The 17,647-nt window shown below is 47.8% G+C and overlaps 1 protein-coding gene across 1 annotated transcript in view; it reads right to left on the reverse strand.

Moving 5' to 3' along the window:
- Nucleotides 1–17,647, reverse strand: part of LOC121621952 (exostosin-1) — a 159,134-nt gene that overhangs the window by 20,329 nt on the left and 121,158 nt on the right. Inside the window, exons 4-7 of the mRNA XM_041958697.1 lie at nt 13,949–14,056; nt 8,859–8,978; nt 3,422–3,554; nt 339–457 (exon numbers count right to left, since the gene is read on the reverse strand). Of these exons, the coding sequence (XP_041814631.1) occupies nt 339–457; nt 3,422–3,554; nt 8,859–8,978; nt 13,949–14,056 (480 nt within the window). The remainder of the gene's footprint in view (nt 1–338; nt 458–3,421; nt 3,555–8,858; nt 8,979–13,948; nt 14,057–17,647) is intronic.

The following is a 17,647-nucleotide window of genomic DNA, read 5'->3' on the forward strand; positions in this document are numbered from 1 at the left end:
GTTTCTGCATGGAGACAAATATGACAGAAGCTTTTCAGCTTCAGGCCTCGCAGGGTTTTCTCTCTGTTTCTGCCTGATGGAGTCACTTTATGAAAAGCTTGATAGATCGACTGCATCGATCAAACAATCGACAAAGACGTGTTAGCGTACGGCAGAGAGACAAAGTCCAAATGTTCTCAGAAAAAAACTGTGAAACATCTGTGACACAGATAGCAGCGAGCCAGAAGAATCCGAGATAAAGGTTTCTTTAAGACAGCATCCTGTCACACCTGGACTGGGTCTCGAGTCACTGAAACAGAAACAGCTGCAGGTGATATACTCCTGATGTCTCGACTCACCTGTGCACAGAACTTTGACTTCGCGACAGCGATGATGAGCTTCACCACAGGAGACACCTGGGACTGAAGAGGAGTCACCGTGTGGACAACAGCTGAGAACTGCTGCGAGGGACTCTTACCTGGACACACAGAGACACACAAAGACACAGAGAGAAACAGAGAGAGAAACAGAGACAGACAGAGACAGAGAGACACAGAGAGAGAGAGAGAGAGACACAGAGAGAGAGAGAGACACAGAGAGAGAGAGACAGAGAGAGACACACAGACACAGAGAGACACAGAGAGACAGAAAGAGACACAGAGACAGAGAGAGACAGACAGACAGACACATACACACACACACACACACACACACACACACACACACACACAGGTGAGTGGTTATGGGTAAACTGTATTTGGGTCTTTGACTGGTGCAGGTCCAGCTGGACCCCTCTGGGCTGCGCCCCCTCATCAATCTTCCTGACAGGAAGTAGACGCCTGGTCCACATGACTGAGTGAGTAAACATGTCCAACACTGAAGGACCTGCTCGAGCGTCTCCCTCAGCGGCTGTGAAACGAGCTGATTCGTCCCCATGAAGGACTGATTGTATTTTCTCCATCCTCACAATAAAAAACGCCCTCGTTTGTGACTTTCTTTGCATTTATTCAGGAAAACAAATGAAGCAAACGGCACAAGAGGAGAAATTATGAAGCGGAACCAAACTTTAAATTACCGCCTTCGATAAATGATCCCCAGCAAACGCCACGATGGGTAAATGGGTAATTGATTCCCCCCGTGGCAGCCTGTGCCCGGCAAACGTATCAATATTATAAAGCATCGGCTTCTACGGCCGGATTTTATTTTCTCAGTACATTTCTGCTGCATAATAAATGAGTCCAAACAGAAGCCGCGTCACATGACACATTTCACACCATTCGTTGAGTTTGCATGCACAGCAGATTCAGAATCAGACTGAGACGACACTCGTGTCATGGCGGCCATGAGAATAACGCGATCAGCACGCCGTCGATGACAACATGCTGCAGAGCCTCCAACACACCCAGGAGACACGCAGCCGCCACAGCCGCCGTCGCAGCAGCAGCGTCCACCTGCAGTCCTGCGTGTGTCCACCTGATGAATTCATGTCCAATATCAACTTTCCTTTTAGCTCTGTTTTGGTCTCCACCAGCTCCAGAGGGACATATCGGGCTCCTCAGCTGCTTAATGCGGCTCTGTGCTCTCGCTAGTTGCTAACTGCGTCTCTTTGGCGGTGGACAGCAGCCCGCCACCGGTCAGGATGCCAGCTCACCCTGCAGAGTCAGCGGATGCAGGCGAATGCCGTAAAGAGCTCGATGCTGATTGGTGAACTGGGGCAGACGGGGGAACGCACATGGCAGCAGGACTGCAGGCGCACGACACGGCGAGCGCTGGCCGGGTCTGGGACTCGGGGAATACGCGTCCTCACGGATAACTGGAGCCGGAGTGCTCTTTAGTGTTGCTCTATCCATCTCTCTGACACCGGGCCCCCTGACCAGCCATCTCAGGTGGGCTTGGCGGTATTTATGGAAGCAGCAGGTCTGCCCTTGTGGGGGTCACAGAAACAGGATCAGTCCATCTGTTTCACCGCACTTTCTTTCTCTGCCGCCGGGACTTTTATTCAGCTGCATCGTTTATTTTTGCTTCTCGTACTTCACTTGCTCGCGTGGGTCTGATGAAAGATCATATTATAAATCTCTTAAGTCCTAAAACGATATATTGAAAGGGGGTGTAAGACAAAGACAGCTGGACTTCTCGAAGACATTTGATCCGCATCGATCGGTGCTGTTGAGGTCACATGTGGCCGTCGTGTGAGAGCGGTTCCAGTCACGTGGATCGATGTGTGAACGGGTCTGAAGCTGCCGCGCTGACGAGCTAACTCTGGTTCTGTATTGTTGTTTCCTTCATTTCGTTTAGTCCAGGCAGGTAAAGAAAGGTGAGCTGCTACCTCACATCCATCTGATCTGAGTGACACCGATTTCAAATCATCTCTCCAGACTTTTGTTATTGTTATTTTTCTTATTATTTAATCTATCTCTTATTCTAACTGCAATTCTATGCGACTTTTCTTCATTATTATTATTTTATTTGTTATTTCTATTCATTGGCTGTGATTCTGTGTTTGACTGTTTTCCAGCCTCCTTTCAATCATCAATCAATCAATCAAAATTTATTTATACAGCACTTTACAACACTCGAGGTGACCAAAGTGCTTTCCAGTTAAAAACAAACAGTGAAATTAGAAATGAAAACAGATTAAAAGATAGCAACAATAGAACACATGTCAGGAAAATAAAAACTGATTAAATGCGAATAAAATAAGATATAATAAAATAAAATAAAATAAAATGTCACCACATTACTGTGTATTAAAAGCCAGCCTGAAAAGATGATTTGAGCCGAGTTTTGAAGAGGCCAAAGTCTGTGATGGTGCGCATGTCGGGGCAGTTTGTTTTCATTGCTCTTGTGTGTGAAGCAGTTTGAAAAGTGTCAGAAATCAACTTTCAGCAGCGAGACGACATGATGACGTCACGCTTTCTTCATTTTAACCACCAGTTTCTGATGAGGTGAGCTCCTATATCTGCTCTCTGATTTCTCTGCACCTACAGCCCACAAATCACACCTGCCACGCCCCCTCCATGCCATGGAGTCAGGTGATGCGATGTGAGCCCTGTCTTTTTTGGCAGCATTGAATGTAGGTCAGATTAGCTGCTAACAGCTATCACTGCATCACCCTGAAACCAAAGCAAAGCGCTTCTGGATAGTAATTATGTCTGTTAAACACGTGCTGTGTGTGTGTCGTATGTCAGCGGTGAGACGGCGTCCTCTCAGACTGAGACACGCTGAAGTTTAGAGTCTGTGTGTTCAGATGTGACTCAGCTAATCCACGAGCTGTGTGTCACATCCACTGATGCTGCTCTAAATCAAAGAGGCCAAACTGTTCTGATTAAATCACCACGGAAACAGAGACAGCCACCCTCCATCGGGCTTCACCCTGAAGCCATGAACGACAGCGGCATCCAATCAAATCAGGCCTAACTCACAAGGCGAGGTCCACACTTACCCAGCACGGCGTAGTAAAAAGGGAACTGGGCGGGGTCCGACGAGTACTGGGGGAGTGCATAGAGACCGCCGGGGAGGGAATTCCACAACAGGCGGTTTCTGGACACGTGGGAGTCCACGCGGTCCTGGATGATCTGGATGGAAGACAAACAGGGAGTCCAGCAAGAGGAGATGGAGGAGGACAGAGGAGGGAGGAGACAGACGAGGAACAAAGGAAGGACAAAAGAACAAAAACACAACGACAACAGGAGGCGAAGAGGAAACAGAAGTGAGAAAGCACGAGGGGGAGGAGGAGGAGGAGGAGTGAAGACACAGAGGTGTGACAAGAGGAGAAAAAAGACAAAGGTGTGATTAATAATTCACTTTCCTTCACACAGTTTCCCACATTTAACTGAGCCGAATCACACGAGTGTCAGCGGAAACTTCTCAAACCGAATGAACACGTTAAACCTTCCTCACGATGACCTCTTCACTCCAGCTGTTCAGCTCGCGCCTCGGGATCCCTGACTGCACCGAACGCACCGCGGACACTTCAGCGTCTCCGCCCGGGCCACCGGCCGGCTCCCAACATGACGAGTCCATTAGTTATTGAGCTAATATTATCCATCCAGCTTGTTACCAAAGGTCAGGCTGGCTGCCGGAGTCTTCAGGAGGCTTTAGAGGAAGATTAATGACACAACGTCACCTGCTGCTGTCGTTCGTTTGCTGTAATTACGCTCAGATATCTTTAAATGACAGTTTAGCTCTGAGATTTGGAGCTGCGTTAACGACTCAGTGGCTCTGAAATCTTTCACTTAAAAGCAGCGACACCAAGTTTTTCTCTACAAGTTAAAGTCCTGCAAGTTCGTGAATATGAGACGTCACCTCCTCAGCTGCTCCAGTCAAAGCCCCCTAGTGGTCAGAGTGAGAGCGACAACGTCCAGCATCATTATTACTGCAACCACGGCAACGAAGGTCTGCTGACGTTAGACAAGTACTGACAGTATTTGAACCCAAACTTTGACTTGACTGGTTCGTCTTCAGTTTCAGTAGTCACAGACAGGTTTGGAAGTCCAAAGAGGTAGACCGGTCGTAGATAAGAACAATTCGCCTGACGCTCGAGGACCTGGACCTCGAGTGAGTCGCGGGGAGGCGTCTGGAAGGGCCGACATCCCCTCGGACGCTAACGTCAGGATCTTCTCCCGGAGCCTCTGGATGAATGTGAGGGACCGACGGCGTCGAAGGTGTCAGAGGAATCAGGGAGTACTGAGCTGGAGTGGATGTTCAGAGACGCAGAGGACTCTGGGAGCTCAGTGTCTGAAGGGTTGAGGAGGAGCTCCTGGTCCAGGGGAACTGGAAATCACAAATCTGAAGACGCTCAAATTTGTAGTTGAGAAAACGCACAAACAGAAACCACAGATCTGTCATGTGACCGCGGGAATGAGGAATACGCTGTTTTCTCTTCCTGAGGGATGAAGGTGGAGGATGATCATGGCTGCTTCACCACACGCTGACTCAGCTTTTATGGGTCTGAGCACAAAGAAGTCTTCCTCGTTTACGTCTCTCGACATTCAATGACACTGAAATCCTCCAGAATAAAAACGTCACTGAGATTTTCAGCTGCACTTCAACTTTTATCTGCCTGTAAATAAACAGAAACACTAAGAACAAAGTCTGCAGGAACACGGTTTAGACGTTCTGGTTTTCTTTTTTTCTCTGGTCTGTGGAGAATTGGGTTGGCACTGAAAGCCAGCTCTTTAACACACACACACACACACACACACACACACACACACACACACTCACACACACACACACCTCCTGATGGCTCGCAGTATGTGGGACACTACAGTTATCAACAACGCCTCATTTCACCCGTTTAGCGTGGCGGCCTGCTGGCTCTGGGTCCTTCGCACATCTGGCCAGCAGTGATCGCTGTCAGCGGGCTTCTGTCTAATTTCAGACCCTGCGAGCTTGGGGGGTTCCATGGTGTCACTAAGGTCTCGTTTCTCTGTGATTTTAAGAGAAAACTAGACAATTCCGGCGCTGCTGAAATTTTGACAGTGGCACGAGGGGGCTGCTGGTGTTATCTATACCAGTGTTTCTCAAGCCTGGTCCTGGTCCTGGAGCACCACTGCCCTGCAGGTTTTAGATGCATCCCTGCTCCAGCACACCTGATTCAAATGAATGGCTCGTTATCAGGCCTCAGCAGAGCCCAGTAACGAGCAGCAGAGCAGGGCAGCTGGTGCAAGATCCCTCTTTATTTAAATTTGGTGGGGGCTAAACCATTAAAATTGAACTTTGACGAGAGAAGAAAGGTTTGTCTACAAAAAGATCCAAAAATTATGTGCCTCCTGTTCATCGTTTGGATTTTACGGCAATTTCAGAAAAAAATTTCAGGCGATTTCTCAGTGGCTCTTTCACTCTAACTGATGATGTCATCCACTCTAGGGGGGGAAATTCTGAGCATTTTTTGAGAAACTTTATGGTCTTCAGATGGTCATAGCTCGAAAACCGTAAGAGATATCAAAAAATGTGCCGAGGTTCATTTTGAGCCGACAAAATTATCTACGTTTTAAAGTTTGAATGAAGTCTCTAGGAGAAAGTATGGCGAAGCAGCGGACGATTGAAAAAGGCTGAAATTTCCCATTTATTTCTAATGGGAAATTCTTCGAGCCTTTGATATATCGTTTGCGAGGGTTTTCTCAAAGCTGCGGGACGAGTTACGCGCTGAAATTCTGCCGGAAGATGAAAAAACGCGCAGGATAACAATAGCGGCTCTTGCGTTGCCTCGTGCCACTAACAATGGACGGACAAGAGTTTCTGCACAATGATGTCACAGTGAAGACGACCTTTGACCTTCACTTCATCGTTCTGATGGTCTGAGACATTTGTGTGACAGTTTGGATTCTTGATGTTTTAGGAGGTCAGGTGACCTTTGACCTTTGATCACTGAACTCTAATCAGTTCATCATGAGTCCAGATGTTTTTATTCCAGGTGGAATGAAGTTCCCTCCAGGTGTTCCTGAGAACGAGACGGGTCACAAAAGTGCTAAAGTTTCAGAAACGTTTTCATGATGGAGGACATCAGGACGACTGATCACTCTGGCTGTCCACAGGACGATGTTCAGTCTGTCCACAGGTCCATGTTCAGTCTGTCCACAGGTCCATGTTCAGTCTGTCCACAGGTCCATGTTCACTCTGTCCACAGGTCCATGTTCAGTCTGTCCACAGGTCCATGCTCAGTCTGAATATTCAGTCTTTGACAGACAGTTAGCTTGGACACACAGCGCTGTCTGTGGCTCCTTGCTTCCCTGTAATCGTACGTCAGCTTCAGGCGAGTGCAGCACTTCCTTATCTTCATTTAATGTCAGACTCCATTCAGCTTTGTCTTTATCTCTGGATCTTTTGTCTGTTGATGATCTGAAACTGTCAAAATCAAAGGAGGAATCCTCCGTCCTGAATCCTGATCTCTGATAATCAGTCGCTGCAGAGGGAATGAAGCTGCCCGACCACTGACGGGCTGATGTGGACGTCTAAAGGCCACCTACAGTACAGACCAGAACAGACCGGGACAGACCGGGACAGACCAGAACAGACCGGGACAGACCAGAACAGACCAGAACAGACCAGTACAGACCGGGACAGACCGGGACAGACCAGAACAGACCAGTACAGACCGGGACAGACCAGAACAGACCAGAACAGACCAGCACAGACCAGCACAGACCAGAACAGACCTGCACAGACCAGAACAGACCAGTACAGACCAGTACAGACCAGAACAGACCAGTACAGACCAGAACAGGCCAGAACAGACCAGTACAGACTGGGACAGACCAGAACAAACCAGTACAGGCCAGAACAGACCGGGACAGACCAGAACAGACCGGGACAGACCAGAACAGACCAGGACAGACCGGAACAGACCGGGACAGACCAGAACAGACCAGTACAGGCCAGAACAGACCAGTACAGACCGGGACAGACCAGAACAGACCAGTACAGGCCAGAACAGACCGGGACAGACCAGAACAGACCAGTACAGGCCAGAACAGACCAGAACAGACTGGGACAGACCAGAACAGACCGGGACACTTCAGTCAGTTTTACTGTACTGCAGAAATGACGCTTCTTGACATTTTTTAAAAATCATCCCAGCATTACTTTTTCATTCTTAGTTTTTCATGAATCATGTTTGACTTTTTGTGTCTTTATTGATTGTAAAAAAATGAAAGTTAACCTTTTTTTTCGTCAGTAATATTTATATTTAATTCATGAAAGAACCCTCAAACTGCTGACTGTCCGTCTCTAAACAGGATTCTTCTTCAGTGACGACGTGACGACAGGAAGTGACGGCCATCATGGTGGTCGGTGTGGTGATGACTGTAAACGATCAAACAACAACAGAGATCACACTGACGTTCACATGATGCTGCTGCTGATCAAACAGGATTATTATCATGATCAGAGTGTTTGTGATCACAGATGCTGCAGAGGACGAACCGTCCCCGAGGACTGAATCAAGGCTGTCAGCAGGACGAAGGCTCCAACACGAGACATGTTCATCTTCTAAACTTGAGCTCACGAGGTTGTTTAACGAGCTCGGCGCTAGCTTTCTAGTCTCGACAGCAGCACCCAGCCAGGCACCAAAGACCAGAACAGACCAGAACAGACCAGACCAAGACAGAAGTAAACGAGGAGTCAATCTACCTCTGCTGACAGATAACATGTCAATGTTGTGTCGACAGCTTCATCCACTGCCCAAATATGTAAAAAGCTGCTTTAAATATCATCATTTATGGATCACACAGGGGTATTTTTGGTGTGTGTGTAGATCTGAGAAAATACACCCCGTAAAGTGAAGGCAGTGCAGAAATGCCTTAAACCTGCATTCCTCCTCATGGCCAGCAGGGGGCTGCACTGGTTGCATTAATCTGATTGGATGGAGCTGTATGGACAGCATGATGTTCCTGCTGGAAATCCTGGTTCCACTTACAAACCGAAGGTCGACGTCTCGTCAGCGGCCTCAGACCTGAAGGTTCAGGTGTTCACGTGTTGTGAACTTCCTGCGCTGACTGTGTGTTTTTTTATTGCAGCTGTCTGGTGGTTGGTGGAAAAATGCAGCTTTGCAAAAAATAACAAAGGACAGAAAAGCAACACTGACCTGAAAACACACTCCATTAAAAAACGACTTCTGAGGTGCCCTTGAGCCAGAAATAAGCCCCCGTTACACCAGCGGAGCTGCACAGTGTTACTGTTAGTGGACTAAAAATGGTCAGAAAGCATAATTGACGACCGGAGGAAGATTTCTTTCACAGTTTATCTCCGGGAGGTGAAGCGTAGCCGGCGGCAATGTGCAGCCCAGAACCAGACGCAGCGGCCCGCTCGATTAAAATAAAGCTCTCCTGACAAAACTCAATCCAAAACTCCCTCTAAGACCATTTTTTCAAACTTACCTCCAGAGTAGTTAAGACGATTTTGGCTACAGAAGAAAAGTAGGCGTCCCAGAGGAACTGAGTCTGCTGGCGGAGAGCCAGGATCCTGTCATGGCTCACGGAGCGGGTAATGGAGGGAACCTGGAGGAAGGAAAGCAAGAGGACAAAAATGACAGTGAGACAGATTAAGAGAGATTTTAAACAGCGCTGAGTGAGGGGGTGAGGTGGAGGTGTGGTGGAGGAAAGCCAGGCAGACAGGTGGAGGAAGCAGAAGAAATTTTGTGGACATGCAGAAAAGATTAGTTCTGCTCCCACATCCGTGTGTCCGTCCAGCAGCTCGTTCTTGTCTCCGCACTGCAGTCACACCTGGTGGGAGACACTGAGCAGCGTCTCTCAGAACACCTTCAAGGCAATGAGCTGCAGCTCCCAGTCTTTCATATGTGACCAGTGGCGTGCACAGACTTTTTGAAGGGCAGGGGCGAAAAGGAAAAAAAGGGCACATACAGTGTGTCCTCCATATAGCCACTGAAGAGGGCACTTTAGCACGCGTTTTGGCGTCGAAGAGGGCACTTTAGCACGCGTTTTGGCTCCCAGGGGGTACTTAAGCATGCATTTTGGCGTCCAAGAGGGCACTTTAGCACGCGTTTTGGCGTCCAAGAGGGCACTTAAACACACGTTTTGGCGTCCAAGAGGGCACTTAAACACACTTTTTGGCGTCCAAGAGGGGACTTAAACACACGTTTTTACATCCAAGAGGGCACTTAAACACGTGTTTTGGCGTCCAAGAGGGCACTTTAGCGCACGTTTTGGCTCCCAGGGGGCACTTTAACATGCGTTTTGGCTCCCAGGGGGCACTTTAGCATGCGTTTTGGCGTCCAAGAGGGCACTTTAACGTGCGTTTTGGCTCCCAGGGGACACTTTAGTGCGTGTTTTGGCTCCCAAGAGGGCACTTTAGCCTTTGTTTTTCAAAAACTGGGCCACGAGGGGGGGCCCCCCTGCCGCCCACCCCCCCAACACCCCCCGTGCACGCCACTGTATGTGACACACACCCAAGTGTCCCTTCACCAACACCACTCGTCACTTTTCATTTTTTACTTTTAATCACATGTGTTTGAACAGTTCCCGTCATACATGACAGACTGATCCTGGAGCAGTCCGGGCTCCGCCTCCCTCCAGCAGGAAGCAGCAGCTGCCTCAGGCGGGTGGGTGGAGGGCCGTGTGCTCTCAGCCTGGCGGCGCTGCGTCAGTTAACCTCGTGAAGCTCAGCCTCAGTTTCTTTCTAAACTCAAATCTTTAAGCTGCACATCACACGGTGACGTTCTGACCCGTCGACACAAAGATGTTCAGTCTTTAGTGAAACAACACGACTCAATCAATGGAACCACGATCGATTCATTTCATGTTGATCAATGACTCGCTCCACCTGTTCCAGTCAGACTGCTCCATCTCTGGAACACAGATCTGCTCCAGGAAGGTGTTGATGCTTCACCTATTTATCTTTAGACAAGAGCTAAATGTGTCAGTGTTGTGTTTCTGTGTTCAGCTGGGGGGCTGAAAATCCTGTTCCTGGAGCACCAGAACTGAGGTCCCGGCTCACATTGTCATGGACGGCGTGAGCAGCTGGCCAGCGGCAGCAACACCCCTCTGGGAGAAGGGGCGCGGGGATGAAATGGACAGAGACGAGGATCCTGCCAACCTGACCGGGGAGCTAAACGTCCTGACGGGGCAGGAAGACGGAGCGGGACCCCTCCTGATGCTCAGTCTGGAGAAAAACAAACGACCTCCTCCATGAGGTCGGACGTGACCCGAGCCGCCCCGCTCAGACTGACAATGAAGCCGAGAGGCGAGGGAGGCAGCCTCCGGTGTCCTGAGGAGCCCCATCAGCCCTGAACAGGACCAGGACCCCACAGAGCCAACGTCCCTGCACTGAAAGCTCCAAAAAGTTCCAACCTGTCCAACATGGCGGCGGATCAGAGGAAGGCTGGAGGGTCCCCCTCCCATGTGGGCTGGCTTCTCCTCCGGGGGCTTTGTGCTCTCGCAGGTCCTCATGGAGACTGTCTGAACCTGGATTGTGGATTATAGCTACGTCACCGGTCGTGACCCTGCTGGACCTCCACTGCAGCTTCTGTAACTATCAGATCCATCGTGTTGGATCACGTACAAATACTTTCTGCTACTAAACCCAATACATCAGATATATCACACATGTACACACTGTACTATAAAAATACTACATATAACTACGTCAGTCTATTAATATTATTAACAGCTGTCACTGATCTGTGATGGCATCTCTGTCCACCCCTGACCCCTCCCTCTCTGTCTGTCTCCCTCCCTGTCTCTCCCTCCCTGTCTCTCTCTCCCTTTCTCCCTGTCTCTCTCTGTCCCTCCCTGTCTCTCTCTCTCTGTCCCTCCCTGTCTCTCTCTTTCTGTCTCTCTGTCTGTCTCTCTCCCTCTCTCTCCCTGTGTCACTGTCTCTCCCTTCCTGTCTCTCTCTCCCTTTCTCCCTGTCTCCCTGTCTCTCTCTCTGTCTCCCTCCCTGTCTCTCCCTCCCAAATACAGTTTACCAATAACCACTCACCTGTGTGTGTGTGTGTGTGTCTCTCTCTCTCTGTGTCTCTCTGTGTCTCTCTGTCTCTGTCTCTCTCTCCCTGTCTCTCTCTCTGTCTCTCTCCCTGTCTCTCTCTGTCTCTCTGTCTCTCTCTGTCTGTCTCTCTGTCTCTTGAATTGACCTGAATGTGGTGAGCAGGCGTCTCCTCGTCAGGTTGAGCTTCATGGATCCTAACGCTGCGGCTGCAGACAACAATGAACCCTGGAGGCTTTTCTTTTCTTTCTTCTTGCACATCGTCTCATTTGAAAAGCTTGGACAGAGATTTCTGAGTCCTCACAGCAGAAATGTCAAAGGTCTCTAATGTTCAGCCACTTTGAGACAGAGTGAACTTCCCCTCTCATTCAGGAAATATTGACAGTTCATGTCCTTATTGAACTGAGAGCAGCTGCAGCAAGACGAGTACACGAGCAGTGTCTGACAGACGCTGACAGGACAGGACAGACGTGGTTTATAGAGACAGAAGGACAGCACACTGTCTGAATGTCCCTCACTGCCTGACAGTATTTCAGCTGAAATATTTTCTCATGTTCAAACAACAGTTTGCATTTGAATGCAAAGCGACAGCTGGAGTGTTTGCAAAGCAGACGCTGAGCGCACCAAACTCCATTCACCAAAGTGCTATTTAAAGCCAGTAACCGCCGGAACTACACGTTCGGAAAACGTACAGAAGAAAGAACGAGTTCACAGTTTTGTTTGCTGAATCGAAGAAGAATCAAACTGAAGAGTCCCAGAAGAGCCGACGTCCTCGCGGGAGTCTGAGGACGCATCAGGAGGCCGTGCTGCGCTGACGTCAGCGCCGTTTGTCCAAAGCGAGGCGAGCTTTAATTGTTCAGGTGGAATTTAAACAGCACCAATCAAATCAGCTCAGCCCCCCCCCCTCCACTGACTCTAATGGTGTTTCTGCGTCTCAGCGGGCGTCCAGAGCTTCGCTGTGTGTTTGTGTTTGTGCGTGGCTCCTCTCGGCGGGGGCAGAAAGTCTACATATTAAACAGGCAGGTACGGCAGCGCTCAGTCATGTAATTGAAGGTAATGAGATTCAGTCTCTCAGCAGGCGATCGAGCTCCGACCTGCTGAACAATGAGACGAAGAGGGCCGACATCCACAATCTGTTTACCAATCAGACACACGCTCCTCTTCATCATTCTGTCTCCACCGAGTCGCTGCTGTCATTTACACCAGATAATGAAACAATATCTGCGCATTTCAATGCCTTTAATTACATTTAACGGTGTTCGGTTGAGGGTGTCGGAAACTGAGCAGCTTTGATGTGAGTTTCTATTAAAACCTCGCAGGTAAAACACACCTTTCCACATCTAATGAGTCGGCAGGTAATTAAATGAGTTCTTCAGGCAGTTTACATGTAAAATATAAGACATCAGTTTGAAAACGGTTTGATATGTAGCAAAGAAAGAAACGTGACTTTATGCTGAAGAGTTTTTCAGGTAAAAAGTGATTTTATGACCCGTACGTTGGATTTGATTCAGGTTGTAGTCATGTCATGTCTTCAAACTGCTTTTCCAGAGATTTAATCTACAACGATTTAAAACTGAGACAAGCTGCAAAGACTGGAACCAGAGATTTACTGAGAAATTCATTTAAACAATGAATGGATCGTTGAAATTTTAATGATTTAGTTCGTCTAATTATCTAATTATTAAGTTATTTCTTGTTATCATACAAGTGGAATTCAAACAGGAGACACATGGTTGAGTAAAAACAGATTCATCCCACTGGAGGGTTAAAATGTGCTTCAAATCAAACCAGAATTCAGAAAATCTAAATCAGAATAAGCAAATATTTTCAAAAATCACTGAATCTGATGAGGTCAGACATGAAACAAATCATCAGCCGAAATCATCATCACCTCCGGACACCCGCCACCCGCCACCAGCCCTCGACACCAACACACCCCGTCCATCCCCGGGGGTGGTGCCGGTCATGCAGGTGGTGCTTAGTGACATAGAGTAATTAGGGAGAGTAAATATCAGGAGCTGAGCCCGCTGTCGTAATTAAAGGGAACAGAAGGAGATCCAGTTGTCCCAGATAAAAATAGTTCTCACACACACGCACACACACACACACACACACACGCACGCACACACACACACACGCACGCACACACACGCACGCACACACACACACACACACACGCACACACACACACGCACGCACGCGCACGCACACACACACGCGCGCACGCACGCACACGCACGCGCACGCACGCACGCACACACACACACACACGCACACACACGCACACACACACACACACACACACACGCACACACGCACACGCACGCGCACGCACGCACACACACACACGCACACACACGCACACACACACACACACACACGCACACACACACACACGCACACACACACACACACGCACACACACACACACACACACAGGTTTCCTGCTTGGGCTCATTAACGAGTAAAAGTACTAACACCACACTGTGAAAATACTCACTCACTCAACCATCCATCCTGTTGGTACCTGTAGCAGCAGCCTCTCGTCCCCAACGACGGCGGCCTTCCTCCAGTCGATGACCTCAGAGAAGGGGAGCTCCCAGCCGTTACTCAGAATCACCGGGATGCAAGCCGCCTGTTCGGAAGGAGGATGAATATGATGAGAAATCACTTCTTCAGAGTCACATCATGTTCCGCCCTCTGCTTTAATGTTATCATGGCAACTGACTGGAGCATTAGCGCCCCCTACTGCTGCCTTGATGAGTCAACTCCTAATCCTCTCAGCACGATGGAAACGTGCATAATTAGCATTTTCTTTTGTCAAACTTCTGGAAACTTCAGTGCAACTTTGTGCCACACCGGGATGGAAACGTGGTTATTGTCAGAGTTCACATCAGTACTGTTCATTTGTTGTTAGCGGGTCGGACTCTGCTGCTCTTTCACATAAAATATGTTGTTTCTTTCCCCAACATTCAATTTACCTGAAACACCAATCAGAGTCAGCTGAAAGCTGTTCTCGAGGCGTGTGGAGAAGCTGCAGGGTGCTGCTGGTTTTCAGAAACAGACGTTTCACGCTGAAGCTGTCATGTCTCGTCGGGTCTGTTGAGGTGTTGTTCTCTGCTGTCTGGTCTGTGTCTCGCACTTCCTGTTTTATTGTGAAAACTAACTCTCCTCTCGTTTCAGGGCCTTGACTTCCTGGTGTTTCCCGCCTGTCTGATTGTCTGCCCCGCCCTGATTGTCTCCACCTCGTGTATATATTGTCTGCGATTCCCCTGTCCTGTGCCAGATTGTCTCGTGCCAACCCTGTTACACGTCAGTCCAGCGTTTGTCCTCCCTGCATTTAGTCTCGTGTTTGATTATCACAGAAAATATCCTCAGTGCTTTTGGTTGTACTTTGCATTTTTGAGCATTCTTAATTTCTATTTGTGTGAGATTATTTTTGTGTTTTCTAATAAATCGGCCTGAAGCTTTTGTGAAATGTTTGGTTAAAAAACATATAAATAATTGATTTCATGATGAATTAATGTTTACTTTAAAATCAGCGAAAAGAGAGATAAAAATATATACTTTAAGTTAAAAACCTGCTTTTTACATTATTTGCAGTGACAGTAAGAATTACACAGTTAAATATTCTGAACACTATTTCCTGATAGCAGTTCATTAATTGCTGGAAATGATTTGACAGGAAGTGCTTTTATTTTGAAGTGAAACAGAGTTAGCTGTGTGTTTTCTTCCTGCTAGTTTGATTGTTAGTTGAGTACTGATGAGATGCAGCATGGCCGCCATGCCTTTGTAGTGCAGCATTTTAAGCAGTAAATGTTCAAACTGAAGAGAAAGCGTCCTGGTCGTCATTACGAAGCTCCCACTACCCTACAGAACCTTTTGGTTTTGAGAAAGGTGTCTGAGTCGTGCATTTGGGTCCAGCATCACAGAAGCTTTTTATTTCTAACGCGATATTGTTACGCAATCAGATGCTTGACGTTTGTTTCTGTTCTTGTTAGATGGAAAACACAAAGAGACCACGAGTTCAATAAAAACTGAGATAAAAATCACAGAAACTGAATATTTTTCATGTGCTTTTCTAATGACGCTCTCCAAAACATGTCCATTTATTCCTCTATATAAATATCTGTACTCATATCAGGTCATCTATATTTATAATCAGGGTATCTATACTCATATTTAGGCTATATTATACTCAGACTGAGGTCATTTACTGTGTTTCTCATTTCAAACCCTGTGTAATCTCCTGAATTCCTTGATTTGGCTATAAAAGACCGACTGAAGCCACAAATCCTCGATTTCAGAGTTTCATTGGCTGTAAGACGAACCATCGTCGGCTGTGGACGTGACACAGAAGATCCTAACTGGTCAAGTGAGGTGTCAATCAAAAGGTTGCGTGCTCACTGGAGTTATAACAGAGAAAACGTGGAAAGTTAGCAGATCTGCCGGAGAATCTGAAATGATGAAACAGCTTTCTGTGTGTTCAAAAGCTGGAAAAGAGATTTTTCTTGCTGACGAGTTGCTGTAAATAACGACGCTGTGAATGAGTTTAACGAAGCTTTAAATATTAATATAACTGTAATATAACAACGTGAACTCCGTCATCACATGTGATTCCAGCTTTGTTCATTCTGTGACATCAACAAACATGTGACACATGAAACACGCCGTGTTTAACAAAACCAGCTCAAACCAAACGAGCCCGGATGCGACTGATTCTCACCTTAACAGAAAATAAAGCTTTAAAACAGGAAGTGTCTCCAGCAGTCGTCGATCTTTGCTGTCAGACGTTGAAGTGTGAACAGTCGTGTCACTACGTGCTCGTACGCTGTGAATAAATGTTGATGCTCAGAGTTTCCGGTGGTTCGGTCCAGGCCGGGCGATGACACGCTCGACGCTCTGATCACACGGCGCCTCGAGGCGAGCGGCAGCGTCGGAGGAGACGATGAAAATTCAATAAGTTTGGTATTTTCATCTAAAGTTCAAGTTCGACTGGATTCTCAATCAAGTGAAGCCGAGAGATTAAAGAGGATTCACAAAATGCCGAGTGCATGATCGGCGACCTGTCGACGCAGATCCCTCTGCTGCGATTAGTCTGGCTGTGAGATGACTTCCTCTCTTCTTCCTCTCTTCTTCCTCTCTTTGTTTGAATTCTGATGATTAGTCTGCCTTTGCACAGCACACCTCCTCTTCTCTCACCTCTGGCAGGTTTGACTTCCTCAGAAAGCCGTTAGAATAATTGGCATGTATTTAAAATCAGCCTTTAATTAACTCAAACTTTGGCCCAGTTTGTTCTTCCTCCTTCGTGCTTCTTCCCTGAAGAAGCTTTTCTAAAGTTCAGCCTGACTCTTCGATTGAAGACAGTAAACTGGTGACTCCCGCCTCGTTCATCAGCAACAACTCCCATGATCCCTCGCTGCTTCATGACATCATTGTACGGTTAAACTTGACTGTCTAAAGGTTTGAAATCGAAAAACTCACTTCCCGACAGATCAGATCAGATCAATAATAACGGTGTTTTGGTGGATTCTGAACGTTCCAGGACTGTTTGGGTTCTCTGGACTGCAGCTCAAACCTGTTCTTCCTCAGACCACTTCGGTTCCATCGTTTGAGGTCTCTGAGCTCGTCTGGCAGCGGTTTGCTGGAGACCAGCGCGATGTTTGGGTTCAAATAAGACGGCTTTCAGTTTCACTCACAGCACGAACAGCAGAGTCCTGACCATCCACCCACCTCCACCCACCTCCCCCCACCTCCACATCTGGACTTTATTGTTGTTTGTATGACGTCACCTGACGTCCTGCTCTGCTCCAATCAGAGTTACTCATTAAAATAAGTAAATATGAGTCATTATAACCAAACAGCCAATAAGGCTGTTTTTCTACTGAGGACATACAGACAGACAGACACACACACAGACAGACAGACAGACACACACACAGACAGACAGACAGACAGACAGACAGACAGACACACACACACACACACACACACACACAGACAGACAGACAGACAGACAGACAGACAGACACACACACACACACACACACAGACAGACAGACAGACAGACACACACACACACACACACAGACAGACAGACAGACAGACAGACAGACAGACAGACACACACACACACACACACACAGACAGACAGACAGACAGACAGACACACACACACACACACACAGACAGACAGACAGACAGACAGACAGACACACACACACAC

Source organism: Chelmon rostratus, chromosome 18 (assembly GCF_017976325.1).
Source record: "Chelmon rostratus isolate fCheRos1 chromosome 18, fCheRos1.pri, whole genome shotgun sequence".
Lineage (NCBI taxonomy): Eukaryota > Metazoa > Chordata > Actinopteri > Chaetodontiformes > Chaetodontidae > Chelmon > Chelmon rostratus.